The sequence below is a fragment of the Macaca thibetana genome, chromosome 2, assembly GCF_024542745.1.
Source record: "Macaca thibetana thibetana isolate TM-01 chromosome 2, ASM2454274v1, whole genome shotgun sequence".
NCBI classification, from domain to species: Eukaryota; Metazoa; Chordata; class Mammalia; order Primates; family Cercopithecidae; genus Macaca; species Macaca thibetana.
This window is the reverse complement of record NC_065579.1, coordinates 144,503,497-144,521,995: the sequence shown is the minus strand read 5'-3', so window position 1 is coordinate 144,521,995 and position 18,499 is coordinate 144,503,497. Positions and strand designations below refer to the sequence as shown.

At 47.7% G+C, this 18,499-nt stretch overlaps 1 protein-coding gene across 1 annotated transcript in view; it reads right to left on the bottom strand.

Annotated features, from left to right (window-relative positions):
- The window catches only part of FGD5 (FYVE, RhoGEF and PH domain containing 5), a 123,774-nt gene that overhangs the window by 23,726 nt on the left and 81,549 nt on the right, over positions 1-18,499 (bottom strand). The window contains exons 6-12 of the mRNA XM_050781578.1: positions 13,286-13,446; positions 12,861-13,017; positions 12,131-12,218; positions 10,562-10,612; positions 9,962-10,020; positions 3,584-3,655; positions 144-212 (exon numbers count right to left, since the gene is read on the bottom strand). Coding sequence (XP_050637535.1) covers positions 144-212; positions 3,584-3,655; positions 9,962-10,020; positions 10,562-10,612; positions 12,131-12,218; positions 12,861-13,017; positions 13,286-13,446 — 657 coding nt within the window. The remainder of the gene's footprint in view (positions 1-143; positions 213-3,583; positions 3,656-9,961; positions 10,021-10,561; positions 10,613-12,130; positions 12,219-12,860; positions 13,018-13,285; positions 13,447-18,499) is intronic.

The following is an 18,499-nucleotide window of genomic DNA, read 5'->3' as shown; positions in this document are numbered from 1 at the left end:
CTGTCTGGAATGATCCTCACCCCCAAATTTCTGCTGTGTTCTACTCTCCTCTCACCCTCTTCCACTTGTCCTTGAATAAGGGCCCTAGAAAACCTCACAGAACTTGACAGTTCCTGAGCTGGGCTTGGGGACCAGGCACTTACCAGAAATAGGTGCCGGGGTCGTCTGTTTTTCCCTGTTACTTTCATCAGCGTCCCTTCCTTCAGAAACTCCTGTGGGGAGAGAAGCAGAACTGGGCTGTCAGGCTGATGCCCCTGACAAGGGTGTGGGGAAGGCCCCTGGTGGAAACTTAAATCATAAAGCCTCCCAGAGAACCCGAGAGCAGCTAGCAGATAAATCCCTGCTCACAAGAGAGGTGCTGTATATGCTAGAGCAGGGCTGGGATCGTAGTCCTGAAAGACACCACCCTGAATGTCATAATCCCTGAAGTCTAAATCTCAAAAGTCTAAAATCCTTAACATCAAAAATTCCAAAAATCAGCCTGGGTGCCATGGCGTGTGTCTGTAGCCTCAGCTACTCGAAAGCATCCCTTGAGCTCAGGAGTCCAAGACCAGCCTGGGCAACTTAATAAGATCCTGTCTCAAAAAAACAAAACACTCACAAAATTCTGAAAATCACAATCACAGGAGAGCTGCATTATGTTAGGTGGAATTATTACCCTGTTGTTATCTTTGTTTGGAAATTAAGTATGATTTAAGGAGATGCGTGAGGGGGGCCAAGCTGACAAGGGGTGGACTTGTGATGGTTAATTTTTAGGCATCAACCTGACTGGATTGAGGAACACCTGGAAACCTGGCAAAGCAATTCACCATGCTCTGTATTACATTCTGCATCATTTCCAATACTGGAGGTATAAACTGTATATAGACTTTTACGGGGTTCTAATTCATTTTATGTTTTTTTTTTTTCAAATGTGGCTTCCCGGGCCAGGCGCGGTGGCTCAAGCCTGTAATCCCAGCACTTTGGGAGGCCGAGACGGGTGGATCACGAGGTCAGGAGATCGAGACCATCCTGGCTAATACGGTGAAACCCCGTCTCTACTAAAAAATACAAAAAACTAGCCGGGCGAGGTGGCGGGCGCCTGTAGTCCCAGCTACTCGGGAGGCTGAGGCAGGAGAATGGCGGGAACCCGGGAGGCGGAGCTTGCAGTGAGCTGAGATCCGGCCACTGCACTCCAGCCGGGGTGACAGAGCGAGACTCCGTCTCAAAAAAAAAAAAAAAAAACAAACAAACAAAAAAAAAACAAATGTGGCTTCCTGAAAAGTGCATTATTACAACCAGATGCGGTGGCTCATGCCTGTAATCCCAGCACTTTGGCAGGCTGAGGCAGGCAGATCACGAGGTCAGGAGTTCAAGACCAGACTGGCTAATACGGTGAAACTCCATCTCTACTAAAAATACAAAAATAAGGCGGGTGTGGTGGTGCGTGCCTGTAGTCCCAGCTACTCTGGAGGCTGAGGCAGAAGAATTACTTGAACCCAGGGGGCAGAGGCTGCAGTGAGTCTAGATCATGCCACTGCACTCCAGCCTGGGCAACAGAACAAGACTCTGTCTCAAAAAAAAAAAAAAAGAAAGAAAGAAAGAAAGAAAAGTGCATTATCACAATGTTGAATTTGTGTGTAAGTACTGTGTATGTACTTAAAAACACAAACTTCCTCAATGAATGGAGATACCCTTTTTGTACATTTGCATTTGTGAAAGATAACATTTCCTGAGATCTTAGCTCTGTGGGTGGCTGCATATACTGTGGTGACCCATCACAATTTGTAACTGAGCTCATCAAAAGCCTTCGGTTATTTGTTATGGTATTTCAGATGACCACAGTTATAAGGCTGGGTGCATACAATTACTAACCATAGTGACATACACTGATACATTTCCCTATTTGACCTTTCTTTTCTGAATATGGTTTGTGTGCTTATGACTGTTTCACCCATGGAACTATTGTTAGCATACAGCAGCACTTATGCTTGCAAAATTATGTATGTTCTTAGTGCCTATTTTATTGTATAAAGTGGCCTATGAAGTATTCTGTTGTGTTTTTATGTTTCTTAAATAAATTCCCGTCGGGCACGGTGACTCATGCCTGTAATCCCAGCACTTTGGGAGGCCGAGGTGAGCAGATCACCTGAGGTCGGGAGCGTGAGACCAGCCTGACCAACAAGGAGAAACCCCGTCTCTACTAAAAACACAAAATTAGCCAGGCGTGGCAGTGGCTTATGCCTGTAATCCCAGCTATTCGGGAGGCTAAGGCAGAAGAATTGCTTGAACCTGGGAGGCGGAGGTTGCGGTGAGCTGAGATCACGCCACTGCACTCCAGCCTGGGCAACAAGAGCTAAACTTAGTCTCAAAAAAAAAAAAAAAAAATAAATAAATAAATTCCCTTTTTATTTATTATTTCTTTTTATTTATTTATTCTTTTGAGATGCCCGGGCTGGACTGCAATGGCACGATCTTGGCTGACTGCAACCTCTGCCTCCTGGGTTTAAGCGATTCTCCTGCCTCAGCCTCCTGAGTAGCTGGGACTACAGGCCACCATACCTGGCTAATTTTTTGTATTTTTAGTAGAGATGGGGTTTCACTATGTTGGCCAGACCGATCTCGAACTCCTGACCTCGTGATCCGCCCACCTCAGTCTCCCAAAGTGCTGGGATTACAGGCGTGAGCCACCGTGCCCGGCCCCATAAATTCCCTTTTTCAAAATATAAATATCTTTTAAATATTTTTCTAAATTATTTTTTCCAGAATTATATTTTTGGGATCTTGATCTTTTGGGATTTCAACATTTGGGATCATGGTGCTCAAGACTGTCTCTTTCAGGATTCTGGGTGGTCCAAGCCATGACTCCCTCCTTGGCTTGTACCCATGAGGAGTCCGTTCAGAACAGAGCCTCTGAAGGTCTAAAACAGCCAAAGACCTGGGAACAGCCGCTACAGTCCCCTTAATTCTGGAGCTACAAATAGATGTTTAAGAAACAATTTACCAAACTCATGATCCTGGCCAAAATACTAAATGTAACTTGACAGCGTCTCAGTCCCATAAGACATCTGCTAACCTCGAGGAAAATTCCCCTGAGCATGCACTTTCATTCCTTTGTCTCTTGTCCTTTATGGAGCATAACTAGTAATGAACATACTTTTTACTGTTTTTAAGCTGAGTTTTACATTTTCCATTTGGAAGCTTTAAAGAGAGTGAATTTATCTCTTCAAGAATGTTATCTTTAAGAAGTTTTCTAGGGGCTTGCTCTTGGGAGATCATTTTCTGTTTTCCCAGCAACTTGGCACTGAAAATACTTGGTGCTTCCTCTTCTTGGAAGTGAGGAGAGCCACAGGCAACACGAAAAAAACTGGCGCTGAGTCTTTAACTGCTCTGCAGGCAACACATGGGGTGGAGAACCCCAGGGAAGGTAGCTGAGGGCCCCGGCCAGGAGAATCCAGTGAGCCCACGCCCACCCGCCTGCCTGCCCTCCACGGGTAGACAGCACCTGCAGCCAGGCCTGTCTGGGGCCAGCCCAGTGAACAATGGGGCTTATCGGAGCCTCGCCCAGCCACCCTCTGCCCCTGCCCATGGCGGCGGCACTCACCCTTCCTGGCTGGAGGAGATCCCCTTGGCCCCGGACGCTGTGCTCAATGTGGACCAGCTTCTGCAGGTTTTCCTGTGGGTGGGAATGGGGTGAGGGGGAGATGGTCAGGGCCCCTTCCAGGCGTCTTATCTCCTCTGTAAGCCATGGCATTGCTTCTGTTTCAGACAAAAATGAAGCCCGGAAAGGCCTGCCCCAAATCCAACCTCCTGTATGAGGCAGGACTGGGACCCGAGCCTGGGTCTGCAGGGAGCCACCACCATGGCTCTGTGTGCTGTGGAACCAGCTGCCTGGCCTCGCTGTGCAGTCCAGCATCCCTGTGTTTCTCTGGAAAACTGCTCCTACGCTCTCTAAGCCTATGTCCCTCACGAGGCCTGGAGCATGGGGACTTCACCGGACCCAAGGCTGGACTCATGCCCTTCTGGCTGGTAGCCCATAAAACCTGTGGAGGAAACTGGGTCCACACTCTGTGGAGCCTCATGGTTAGAAAAATAAGTGTGCCCTGTCAGTACCTCACTGGGTTAGCCACAAAATGTAAAATGACAGGCCCCCTGTATATTCTGCACAGCACCCTATAATCCTAGATACAACAAGCGCCCACCCTGTGGGCAGGTGCCCCTTGAACCTTTCACAGGGCAGGTTCTAAAGTTGTAAGGTGAGCATTGTGGGTAGACAATTTGCCCTGAAAAGTCCTTTCCATTATCTATGGTTTTGGGCATAAAATCCTATGCAGTAAAAAATGAGTAATTGTGGTTCCATTTCGACTTATGATACAGGAAGTACAAGAGAACACTGCTCTCACTGTAGCGTGAAAAAGCCAGATAACCTTCAAAATCATAACTTTGCTTCAGCCTGTGGGAGAGCTGGGGTCACAAGGCAACCAAGTGAACTAGGTTCCGCCCGGCAAGCCTGTCCATGGAGGATTGAGATACAGGAACTGCCACACCTCTGGCGACACACAGGAGGCAGAGGTGGCTGGTGTAAAGGAAGGTAAGAAGAAAGCAGCGAAAATGTTAATGAATTCTTAAAGGACAAGTATGGGCTGGTGCTAGTTTAGAGTAATGGGGAGCTGCAGACCCGAGGGAACCTGTCCTCAATCGCAAGCTCTCATCCACGAGTCTCTGCCACGTGCCCACAAGAAAGACCAGGGCAAGGCGGGGCCACATGCAAAGCCCTGCCCACTTCCTCAGGCCTTCTCTCATGCAAGGCTTCAGTTCCAGTGGGAGGCCGGGAGACCCCCCACCCCCAGAGTCCAGGAAAAGATCTACTGCTCCAGGGAAAGAGAGCAAAAGCTGCACCATAGGAGGGGGGTGGTAACCCCTTGGATCCAGTATTATGCACCAATACCTTGCTGGGGGATGGCCAGAAACCTGTCTAAGGCCAGCCACAGAGCCACAGAGCTCATCTGCCATGGAGGGGAGGGGCAGGAATGCTGTGAGAGCCTGGCTCACAGGCCCTGCTTCAGATGGAGGCATGTGTCCACCATAAGCCCAGCACTAAGTAACATGGGACAGTAGCCTGCCTCTGAGAAGGGCAAGAGCATGAGGAGAGGGCCTTCGTGTGGTGCAGGGAGGGCTAAAAGCTGAATATGGAGCAGGAATGAAAGAAAAGCTTTCTGGCCTACCCCACAGGTCACAGCAGCCCCCACTGGAGGAACATGAAGCCTGGCAGTCACTGAAGGTTGATGACATGGCAGCAAAACCCAAACCCCGATCAGGTGCTGACTGGACTGACCCGACTGCCCTGTATCCTACCGTGAACAGCCATGACCAAAAAGAGGCTTGCCCACCTTGAGGGGTAAATACGGTTTACCTCAGTCTCTACAGTGCTTCTACTCATAATGCCTGGCCTTCAATAACAAGTTATGAGGAACACAAAAAAGCAAGCAAAAAAATCCCCAACCCCAACTCATTTTCAAGAGGAGAAAGCATTGCATCAAACCAGAGTGAAGAAGGAACACAGCTGTCCGAGCCGTCAGACCCTAAAGCAGCTCTGACTGGTGGGTAACAGGACCTGGTGGGAAAGGTGAACAGCAGCTGTGAGCAGATGGAGGATTCTGGCAGAGATGGAAACCATACATGAGAGTCCAATGGAAATTTTAAAAGTAAAAAATCAGGATGAGAAACAAATAATTCCTTTGACGGGTTTAGCAGCAAACAGAACACAGTTGAGGAAAGACTCCACGAGCTTGAAGACAGATCAGCGGAGATGATCCACACTGAAACACATAGAGTGGAGAAAAAGAACAGAGCATCCAAGAGGATTTCCCAAAATTAATGAATGACAACAAACCACAGATCCAAGAAGCTCAAGAATCACAACTGGATAAAGAGCACCCCATTCCCCACAAAACACACACAGACACATCACAGCCAAACTTCCCAAACTCAAATCAGAAGAGAAGATCTTAAAGGCAGCCAGAGAAAAGGGACACATTACACAGACAGACACTCGTGAGTATCACAGCAGACTTTCCACCAGAAACGATGTATGCCAGAAGACAGTGGAGTGGCAGCAAAGAAAAACTGTCCATCCAGGTTTCTACACCCAGGAAAAATATCTTTCACAAATTAAGGTAAACTGAACAATTAAATTAATGGGTGGTAGGAATGAGGCTTCTCACGGTTGGAGTGAGAATTTACAGATAGGCAAGGGAGGAGGCTAGTATGGTCATGATTAGAATGGGAAACATTGGTAAAAACTCACAATAAAAAACAAATACATAAAATACAATAAAATAAAAATAAATAAAGGTCAGTCATGGTAGCTCATGCCTATAATCCCAGCACTTTGGAAGGCTGAGGCAAGAGGACTGCTTGATACCAGCCTGGGCAAAATAGTGGCACCTCAATCTCTACAAAAAACAAAATAAAACTCAAGGTTAGTTTAATATTCAGATACAGATGGTTATGTACAGAAATATCTACAGATATGGGCATATGCAAAGGCTTTCTTTGCTGTCAGCTAAGGAGGTGTAAAAGAAATGATACCACATTACCAGTGAGTGCACCTAATGCCTGTATCTTGGCTTCTAATATTATTATCCAATTAATGCAACCAGGGCTCCATGGAGAAATGATTGATTCTAAGACTGGGGCAGGAAATACACAAGGTGCGGGATCCTGGAGCACCTTGCACTGCCAGAAAGCAAGGAAGTCCTCAAAACGCAGACACGCACACACACACACACACACACACACACACACACACCCTGAAATGTATATCGATGGCACCATGTGAAAAGGACACAGAAACCAACTGAAAACACACCCAACAGCCAAAGCTGAAACAATTTAAGAAATAAAATAAATAAGGAAGTGTTGGATTATAACAGTCCATAATCAGTATATATATATATACACACACACATATATATATACTGATATAAATGACTTCTTTATATATAATGACTAGATACACTAGCCAATGAGGGAGAAGAGACAAATCTCCCAGGCAGAAGAATTCCACATAACCTAGGTAGATATGGTGCCCTCAAGGGGAGGGAGCATAACCCCCCGCTCCTAAGAATGGGCTGCACAAACTGACTTTCTTCCAAAGGGCATAGAAAAGGCAGGGGTGAGAGAGAGCAGCTCCACAGTGGAGAAACCTGCCACCAGGTGACTTTAGCCAGGTGAACAAGGTCAACATCGATAGTGGTAAATCCTGTTGCTAGTATGTGCCCTTCATATGATGGGATGAAAAGTACCTTGCTCTGTAAGCCTCTTCCCAAATAACCATACACCCAGTCTAATCATGAGAAAAACACCAGACATTTCCACCAGAAGGGCATCCTGCCATGTACCCGACCAGTACGCCTGAAAACTGTCAAGCTCATCAAAAGCAAGGAAAATGAGAAACTACTGCAGTAAAGCGGGGGCTAAAGAAACAGAGCCACTAAACAGCATGTGGGATCCTGGATGGGACCCTAGAACAAGACACCTGGCAAAACTAAGGAAATCTGAATGAACTAGGGTCTTAAGTTAATAATCCTGTATCAATATTTGTACATTAATGTAACAGATGTAGCATACTAATATAAGATGTTCATAACAGAGAACACTGTGTGGGGGACACATGGGGACTCTCGGTACTATCTTCTCAATCTTTTCAGTAAATTTAACATTGTTTTAAAAAATAAAGTCTTTTCAGAAAGCAGAATGGTGGTTACCAGGGACTGGGGCAGGGACTGGAATGAGGAGTCCAGTTTAACGGGGACAGAGTTTCAGTCTGGGAAGAGGAGAAGTTCTGGAGATGAATGGGGTCACAGCTGCATGACAATGTGAATATGCTTAAAACCACCAAAGTGCAAAAGAGTAAATGTCCCAGGCAGAGTTCCCCCTGCATCCAAGCAGGCATGGGCTAGGGGCCTGTGGTCCAGAGCAGACCTGGTGCAGCTGTCCACAGCTGGCCCCTGCTTCCCAGCACGGCGTCCAACTTCAGCCTCAGAGAAAGCCAGAAGGGCGTCTGGCCATGCGCTGCTCTGGTTCCTCCTCCGGGTGGGGCTGCACGTGCGAGCTCCCCGTGGGAGGGAAGACATATCCCTGCCTGACCTAGTTTTTCTCTCTGGAAGCAGAGGCAGCCCCGGCTAAAGGGAAATGTGGAGAATGAAGCCCATCTGCTGCTATTCCTCGACAGGGTGCTGGACCCCATAGCAACTCTACTTTTTGGCTGTGTTGAGGGACTCTCACTGTATGTACAGGAGGCCAAAATGAGGAGGGGCAGGGAGGTCAGTTCAGAGCAGAGTGAGAGAAGAGAGCACTAGATTAAAAGGGCATGTCTCACCCACGCAGAAAACGGCCCGGAAACTGGCCTATGTATTCACACCTAGCTGGTTCAGCCTCCACTCTCAGTCCACCCCTCACCAGCCAGCCCGACCTCTCTCCCTGGACTCTGGTGCTACCTTGCCATCCTGTCCCCATCTCCTAGCCATGGCAGGCGGCTCTCTGAACTCCAGCATGCACCGTCCCACCTCCATCTCTTTGCCCAGGCCAGCCGCAATTCCTGGCACCCCTTTTCTCCCTCTGCCTTCCTGGCATGTGTGCAAATCCTCCCTACGGGGACACCTCCAGAGCATCTTTTTGTTTTTTAGATGGAGTCTCACTCCGTCGCCCAGGCTAGAGTGCAGTGCCATGGTCTCAGGTCACTGCAAACTCCGCCTCCCGGGTTCAAGCGATTCTCTAGCCTCAGCCTCCCCAACAGCTGGGACTAAAGGTGCATGCCACCACACCTGGCTAAGTTTTGTATTTTAAATAGAGACAGGGTTTCATCATGTTGACCAGGCTGGTCTTGAACTCCTGACCTCAAGTGATCCACCTGCCTCGGCCTCCCAAAGTGCTGGGATTACAGGCGTGAGCCACCACACCTGGCCCATATCATCTCTTCTGGCAACCTCGGCTGGAAGGGCCGCCTCCCTTCTCTGAACCCTGTGGCATTCTCCCATGACATTTATCATGGTCATTTGTATCCACATATTTATTACTGCACTAAGCGGAGGTTTCCTCCAGGGCTTGTATCTCCAGTCCCCAACACAGCACAAGGTCTGACACATAGCAGGTGTCCAGTAAATGCAATTTCCCCTCCTCTTCTGCCTGTGGATGACTCACTGTACGCACGCCCTGTGTCTCTGTCACAGCAAAGCATAGCACCTCCTCGGCACACATCGCCATCATTTCCCTTCTGTGCCTGCAGAAGACGTGACTACCTGGTCACTGAACTCTTTTCCAGTGATCTAGGACTCAGGCTTGGAACCATTCTCAACACAGAGCGCTGGCAAGCCTGCAGCTTAGCAGGACAGTGAGCATGTGGATGCAAGTAACCCTGTTGACCACGTAAATGAAGCTGGGATGCAGGATCAACTCTGCCCTCTTTGGCAGAAACCCAGTGTCTAACAGACAGAGTCACACACAGTCAGAATCAGATCTGTGCTTAGAGCCACGTATTCTAGTGGACTAGTGATTCTCAAACTTTTGTGGTCCTAACATTTACCCAGGGTGCTTGTTAAAAATGCAGCTCTCTAGGTCCTACATGCAGAAGCTCTGACTGGGAGGATCTAAGGTATGCCCAGGAACTAGGAGTTTACAAGCACCCCAGGAGCTGATGTGGGTGGCCTCAGACCACAATCGGGGCATTGCTTATCAGGTCTCCACAAGTCTGCAGCCATTCTCATTGTTTGAACAGTGAACCGGAGGCGCAGAGAGGGGCACGCAGTGCCTGAGGTCACATATCAAGTGTCAGAGCCAGAACCCACGGTTCTCTGCAGAGTCCCACAAGAGAGATGGTTGCCTGCAGCCCCTAGGAGTGGGCATCGGAAGGCTGGCCAGAGCTGGTGGGGAGGTGCCTGGAACCTGTGTCTGAGGAAGGGGGCCACCGGGTTGCACTCACCCCTTGCTCCATGCTGTCGTTGGCACGGTCTGTGACTTTGGAGATGAGGCTCAGTGCACCTGGGGAGGGACACAGAGCAGGAGTTGGGCCATTGCATGAGGGGCATCAATTTTCTCCACTGCAGTGTCAGGTCACAGGCCTCAAGCCCAGCTTGGCCACTACTGCCGAAGTGACCTTGACAGCGATTTGACCACTGTCATGCATGTCTCAGTTTCCCTGGCTATAAACTGAATATAATAGGGACCACCCTGGCAGGTGACACACAGGGACAGCCACATCGAATTGGGAGGAAACAGGGAGACTGTAGTGAGCTTTTCAGACTCAGCACCACCCCCCAATCACCAAATTCCGGTGACCCCCCATCCCCTCTAATGGGATGTCCTCTCATCCTAGGATGTCCCCACAGCTGAGGTGACGGGGGACTCATCTCAGAAGAGCTGGGGGCTCTCACAGCAGTCCCAGACGTGTCATATACAGAACCCGCCAGCTGGTGGGGAGGGGACTATGTCCTGGGCCTTGGAATTGGGGCAGGGTCCAGGCTTTGGGGCAAGGAGGCAGAGCAGGCTCGAGTACCTCCCTCCGTGTTCATGCTGGACTCACCCTGTGTGTTGTCGTACTCGGCGGAGTCCGGGCAAAGGTTGTTTAAATAGTCTGTTGGCAGGACAAGAGCCAGGAGTCAGCCACTGGCGAGGTCAGCACCCTCTGCCCACAGCTGTGGCCACCCCCTCTCTTGCCAGAGTTGGAAGTTCGAGAAGAGTGAGGCATCTACCCCCTCTCCCCTGCTGGCCCCATCACGATAACCACGCTAGCATGAAACCAGGCCCCCAGCACCACCGGCAGCATTGCTGCCACAGCTGCTTGTCCCTCACTTTTCCAACAGATACCCACTGAGCACCTGCCTGGCACTGGGCCATGCCTTGGAGACAGACACAACAAGCTGAATCCATCTTCAAGAAGCTCTACATCCTCCAGCCCCTCCCCAGTGACCGCTTGTCCATCCGCTCGTTCTATTCTGGCCATGATGGCTTTCTTGAACATGCCAAGCTTGTTCCTACCCCAGGGCCTTTTGTACTTGCTGTTCCCTCTGCCTGGCACTCTCTTCAGATCTTCATATGGCTCATGTCCTCACTTTACTGAGATCTCTGTCCAATGCCGCCTCCTCAGAGAGGTCTTCCCTGATCGCTGAGTCTAACACAGCTGCCCTGTTCCCTCTGTCTCCTTAACTTGCTTTATTCTTCTTAAGAGTTCCTAACATACCTTATCTTTTGTCTTTCTTATTTGCTTGTCTAGGGTGTAAGCTCCACAGTGTCACTGAGTTTGCTGTTCGATTTACTGCTGCATCTCCAGCATCCAGTGTGGGAAATGGTGCATAGGAGGTGCTCAATAAATAGAATGAATTCTCTAGTCCCTGGCCCTAATGTATTTTTGAGGAGTGCCAGTTTCTACCTGGAATTACACAGCCATGCCTACATATGTACTGTCTATCTCTCTCATTAGGACATCAGTTTCCCAGGGCAGGGATCTTTGTCCATTTGGGAGGCAGCTGAATAAATGGGTCTGGAGCTCAGAACAGAGGAATGGGTGTTTCCAGCGGGCAGAGATATGGGAAAAGGCATAGAGAGGGAAGGGAAGGGGACCCAGGACTGAGCCCTGAGAAGCTCTGATGTTTACGGGGCAGTGGAGGCTGGAAGGCCACCAGCACAGACAGAGAAGGGACAGAGAGATGGGAGGCAAGTGGGAGACAGTATACCACAGAAACCCTGGGAAGAAAGGACTCGAGAAGCAGGCAGTGGTCATGGGTCCAGCAAGTCCAAGGCTGATAATGTCCACTAATGTGGCCACAAGGAGGACTCTGCTGACAGGCGTGGCTTCAGTGAAATGAGGAGATGGCCAGCTGAGGCAGGGAGGAAGTGCAAGCTGGGGAGGGGTGTCATTGGGTTTTTGTGTTTTACGAGGGGGGTGGCCACTGGAGGGAGCTTTCTAAGGTGGCAGGAGGTGGTTCAGGGGGCTCAAAGCTCAACTAGAGGGAAAGGTGATGGCAGACGCCACCCTTCCCCAACACCTGCCTGCCATGGTCAAAGGTGAGGTCGCCACAGTCCCCTCCACCCCTCCTCAGGGGCCTTCCCTGCCCCGCCACCTCAATCCCCATTGACCTCCTGTGGGGCCTACCTGTGAGGAGCACTTGGTACTGGAAGAGGCGCTGAACCACCCGCAGCAGCCGATGCTTCACAGTCTGGCTGCCTCCTTGTACACTCTGCTGCTCTCAAGACAGGGGAGGAAAAACCTTATCAGAAACCCCTCCTGAGCACACACGCTCACAGCAGCCCACATACACTGTCCCATCCACACCTCTTCCCGAGCCAGCTGAACTTCTCCCTCATCTCCAAAACCAGGTTCTCCTCCTGCGGGAAGCCCTCCCGGATTAGCCCGGCCTGCTGTAACTGCTCACTCCATCATGCTCCCAGTTGGTGCTACACTCAGTATCAAGCCTCTCCTAGTCCCTGCTCTACTCTTAATGTTAGCAATGGAGGAAAGCTCCCCATATTTCTGCCCAGCAAAACTGGATCCCCAGTTCGTGGCTAGTGTTGGGAATTTCCTTGAACACTCCATGGCTGGGGCTCTGGCTTGGTTGGTGCTTTTCAACTGAGACAAGAAAACTACCCGAGACCCTTACTGTGGGTGGTGCTCACTGCACTGTCATCTGCTGCCCAACAGCGGATGTTCTGGATTCTGGGTTCTCCTTCCTGATGGGTCATCCTTTCATCCCTCTGGCCAGGTCTTCCCTGTCTGCTCCCCATCCCCAGACCTACCAAGATGTCCCATTGATTTGCATTAAGCCCTTCGCCCACCTCAACCCCTGCATCCTTACAGCAGGGTCTCAGAGGACCAGGGAACCCACCTCAAATTCACGGACAGCAGCTGCCAGCCGGGGAGAATGGAGGCAATTCTCACTGAGCAGACCCAGGTACCTGTCGAACTGCAGGATGTGAGTGGCGTGGTGATCAAACCCCTGCTCCCGGGCCAGGAAGATGTCAGCTACCTTCTGCTGGCTCTCCCTGCAGCCAGGGATGGGGATGGGACAGTGAGAACTCAGCCTTGTAACCAATGCGGGGTTAGAAGCGGGGGCCTGGAGTCATATCCCTGCATGCAGATCCCAGGCTCAACCCTTGCACAGTTGTTTTACTTTGAGCAAATGACTTAATACTTCTGAGTTCGGCTTTCCCATCCATCAAATGGAGATACCATTTCATATGGTGGTGTTTTATCCGTCTCCATTCCCTCAATGCAACAAAAGTGGAGCCTGGGGGTCCAGGGACTGCTCACCAATTTGACAGCCTTTCCTCCAGCTCCTCCAGGATGCCTTGGTGAAGGTCGTGGATGGCTGGGAGTTCGCTCAGGCCCTGCCTCAGCTCCTCCCGGGCCAATGTGTCTCTGCCTTCATGGTCCATGTCATCCAAGGCCCTCATGACAGCTCCATGGAAATCCTGAAACGCCAAAAGGCCTGTTACCCACAGGTTGACAGGACTGAGCACAAGTCCTCCTTGGCAGATTTCCCCTGGGGCTTTGGAGCCCTGGCCTACGTGAAGACAGCAGTGAGAACTTAAGCCAGTGTCTCCAGACCCAACAGTCTCACCTACAAAGCAGAGATGACCACATGCACCTGGCGACCATAGGGTTGCCTGAGCTGACACCCAAAGAGCACCCAACCCAATGCCTGGCACAGAGCAGGGCTCAACACACACTCGCTTTCCTCTCCTTGTGGCCACTTGGTGAACACTTCTTTTACAAGATGGGTGAGAGATTGGGTAATTCCTTCTCTAAAGAAGCAGAAGGCTGGCCAGGCACGGTGGCTCATGCCTGTAATCCCAGCACTTTGGGAGGCCGAGGCGGGTGGATCACGAGGTCAGAAGATCGAGACCATCCTGGCTAACACGGTGAAACCCTGTCTCTACTAAAAATACAAAAAAAATTAGCCGGGCCTGGTGGCGGGTGCCTGTAGTCCCAGCTACTCGGGAGGCTGAGGCAGGAGAATGGCGTGAACCCGGGAGGCGGAGCTTGCAGTGAGCCGAGAGCACGCCACTATATTCCAGCCTGGGCAACAGAGCGAGACTCCATCTCAAAAAAAAAAAAAAAAAAAAAAAAAAAAAAAAGAAGCAGGTTTTGCTTTCTCATTATCCATCTTTGAAGAGGTTCATGTGCTATACTGTTTCAAAAAGAAGTCTAAGGAAATTATAGGCATCCACCCTATGGTGTATTAAGCGGTGACCAAAAATGATAAAGGTGGTGGCTATGTAGAAATATTCACATCATAGTGTTCAGCAATCAATAAGGAGTGCAGAGCTGTTTCCACACCCTGATATAACTGTGTAAAAAGTGAGTAGAGGAGAAAACTAAAAGAAAACAGGATGACATGCAAACAGTGGCTGTCAGGAGTACAGAATTAGGAATGACTGTTTATCTTCTTGTCTCTATTTTCTAAAATCTGTCATGATTAATGTAATTCTAAAACTAAACTCAATTTAATAAATATAAAAAGTATATCTGGGAGCTGGGCGCGGTGGCTCACGCCTATAATCCCAGTACTTTGGGAGGCTGAGGCGGGCAGATCACCTGAGGTCAGGAGTTCGAGACCAGCCTGACCAACATGGAGAAACCCTGTCTCTACTAAAAATACAAAAATTAGCTGGGCCATCTGGTGGCGCATGCCTGTAATCCCAGCTGCTCGGGAGGCTGAGGCACGAGAATCGCTTGAACCCAGGAGGCGGAGGGTGCGGTGAGCCGAGATTGCGCCATTGTACTCCAGCCTGGGCAACGAGAGCAAAACTCCGTCTCAAAAAACAAACAAACAAAAAACAAACAAACAAAAAAGTTGTATCTGGGTTCTCTAGTCTGTTCCATGTATCCTGTTTTTAATGCAAGTACTATGCTGATTTGGTGACTAAAACTTTGTAGTAAATTTTGAAGTCAGGTAGTGTGATGCTTCCAGCTTTGTTCTTTTTGTTCGGGATTGCTTTGGCTGTTGGGGGTCTTTTGTGGTTCCATATAAATCTTGGGACTTTTTCTACTTTTGTGAAGAATGTCATTAGTATTTTGATAGGGATTGTATTGGATCTATAAATTGCCTTGGGTAGTATTGTCATTTTAGCAATATTAGTTCTTCTAATCCATAAGCATGGAACATCTTCTCATTTTTGTCTGTGTCCTCTTCAATTTCTTTCATCAGTGTTTTGTGGTTTTCCTTGTATAGATCTTTCATTGCTTTGCTTAAATTGATTCGTAGGTATTTTATATCCTTTGTAGCTACGATAAATGGGATTGCTTTCTTGATTTCTTTTTCAGATTGTTCACTTTGGGTATATGGAAATGCTACTGATTTTTTGTATGCTGACTTTGTATTCTGCAACTTTGCTGAATTTATTTATCAGTTCTATTAGTTTCTTGGCGGAGTCTTTACTTTTCTCTGAGTATAAGATCTTGTCAGCTTTCATATCAGCACTTTAATATCAGCACTTAGGGCCAAGGCTGGGGGATCACTTGCACCTAGGAGTTTGAGATCAGCCTGGGCAGTATGGCAAAACCCCATCTCTACAAAAAATACAAAAATTTGCTGGATGGGGTGGCAGGTGCCTGTGGTCCCAGCTTCTTGGAAGGTTGGGAGGATCACCTGAGCTCAGGAGGTCAAGCCTACAGTAAACTCTGATTGGACCACTGCACTCCAGCCTGGGTGACAGAGAAATACCCTGTCTCAAAAAACAAAACAAAACAAAAACCCCGAAACCAGATCTTGTTGTCTGTGAACCCAGATACAAATCCACACAATCACAGTCAACTCATCTTTGACAAGGGTGCCAAGAACAGACACTGGGGAAAGGACAGTCTCTTCCATAAATGGTGCTGGGAAAACTGAGTAACTATATGCAGAAGAATGAAACTAGACCTCTATCTATCACTATACACAAAAGCCAAATCAAAATGGATTAAAGACTTAAATCTAAGACCTCCAACTATGAAGCAACTAGAAGAAAACACTGGGGAAATATCCTAGAACATTGGACTAGGTGAAGATTTTCTGCACAAGACCTCAAAAGCACAGGCAACCAAAGCAAAAATAGACAAATGGGATTACATCACTCTAAAAAGTTTCTGCACAGCAAAGGAAACAATCAACAAAGTAAAGGGACAACCCACAGAATGAGAGAAAATACGTACAACCTATTCATCTGACAAAGGATTAACAACCAAAATATAGAAGGAGTTCACACAATTCAAATAGCAAAAAAGCCCAAAAAATCCAATTTAAAAATAGGCAAAAGATCTAAACAGACATTTCTCTAAAAAAGACATACAAATGGTCAATAGGTAGATGAAAAAAGGCTCGACATCACAATCATCAGAGAAATGCAAACCAAAACTACAACAAGGAATCACCTCACCCCTGTTAAAATGGCTTTTATCAAAAAGACAGGCAGTAACAGATGTTGGCAAGCACGCAGAGAAAGGGGAACCCTTGTTAGCGAGAATGTGAAACAGTACAGCCACTATGGAGAACTGTATGAAGGTCCCTAAAACACTAAAAATAGTACTAGAAGGATCACTTGAGGCCAGAAGTTCAAGACCAGCGTGGGCAACATAGCAAGATCCCATCTCTTAAAAAAAAAAAAAAAAAATCAGCTGAACCTGTGTCTGGGGTCTCAGCTACTTAGGAAGCTGAGGCAGGAGGATCGCTTGAGCCCAGGAGGTCAATCCTGCAGTGAGCCAAGATTATGTCACTGTACTCTAGCCTGGGTGACAGAGTGAGACCCTGTCTCAAAAAAAGATTAAAAAAAAAAAGAACTACCAATGTTCCAGCAATTTCACTACTAAGTAGATATTTAAAAGAAAGAAAACCAAATATATCAAAAAGATAGCTGCACCCACTTGTTTTTCGCAGCACTATTCACAATAACTGAAGTATGGATTCAACCTAAGTACACCTCAACAGATGAATGGATAAAGAAAATGTGGCATATATACACAATGGAATAGAATTCAGCCATGAAAAAGGATGAAATCCTGTCATTTGCAGCAACACGAATGGAACTGGAGGTCATTATGTAAGTGAAATAAACCAAGCAAAGAAAGACAGATATCGCATGTTCTCACTCACATAGCTAAAAAAGTGGATCTCATGAAGATAGAAAGTAGGCTGGTGGTTACTAAGGTGGGAAGAGGGTGGCAATGAAGACAGGATGATTAATGGGTAAAGATATACATTCTGATAAAAGAAATAAGGCCGGGCACAGTGGTTCACACCTGTAATCCCAGCACTTTGGGAGGCAGAGGCACGTAGATCACCTGAGGTCAGGAGTTCGAGACCAACCAGGCCAACATGGTGAAACCCTGTCTCTACTAAAAATACAAAATTAGCCAGGCGTGATGGCCGGTGCCTGTAATCCCAGCTACTCAAGAGGCTGAGGCAGGAGAATCGCTTGAACCTGGGAGGCGGAGGTTGCAGTGAGCTGAGATTGTACCACCACTGCACTCCAGCCTGGGCGAAAGAGCAAGACTCTGTCTCAAAAAAAAAAAAAAAAAAAAAAAGAAGAAGAAGAAGAAAAGAAAGAAAAATAAATAAGACCCAGTATTAGATAAATCAGTATGGTGACTATAGTTACAATAACGGATTGTACATTTTGAAATAGCTAGAAGAGGCCAGGCATGGTGGCTCACACCTATGATCCCAGCACTTTGGGAAGCCAAGGTGGGAGGACTACTTGAAGACAGGAGTTCAAGACTAGCCTGGGCAATATAGTGAGACTCCATCTTTACCAAAAATTTAAAAGGTTAGCTGGGCTTGTTGGCGCATCACTGTAGTTCCAGGTATTTGCTGAAGCAGGAAGATGGCTTGAGCCCAGGAGTTCCAGGTTGCAGTGAGCTATGGTTGTGTCACTATACTCTAACCTGGGTGACAGAGTGAGACTCTGCCTCTAAAAAATATACAAATAAATAAATAAATAAATAAGTAAAATAACTAGAAGAGAACAATCTGATTGCTTCCAGCATAAAGACAAATATTTAAGGTGATGCATATTCTGAGTACACTGATTTGCTCTTTGCAAATTATATAAACATATTAAATGATCACATACCCTGAAACTATGTACATCTATTATGCATTTTTAAATAAATTAAATAAAAATTTATAAAGAATATAAGGTTTCTTTCTCAGAAGAAAAATATCTTATCTTCAAATACATTTGCTCTTTCATGAGGCCTAGCTCTAGTTTTAAATACATGGCTGGGGTGGGGGTGGGGAATCCTGAAACCACCTTGAGCTGTGGAGCAATGCATATTGGGAAAATCCCAGGGTCAGAGATCATGCACTCTTGCCCAAATGGAGAAGTTCAAATCACCTTCCACAGTCAGCAAAGATGATTCCTCTGCCTTGTTGGATTGTCTCCCCGATGGGAGCTCACTATGGGGCAGGACATCTCACTCCACTGCTAGACAGTTTCATTTCTTTTCTTTTCTCCTTTCTTTTCTTTTCCTTTTATTTTCTTT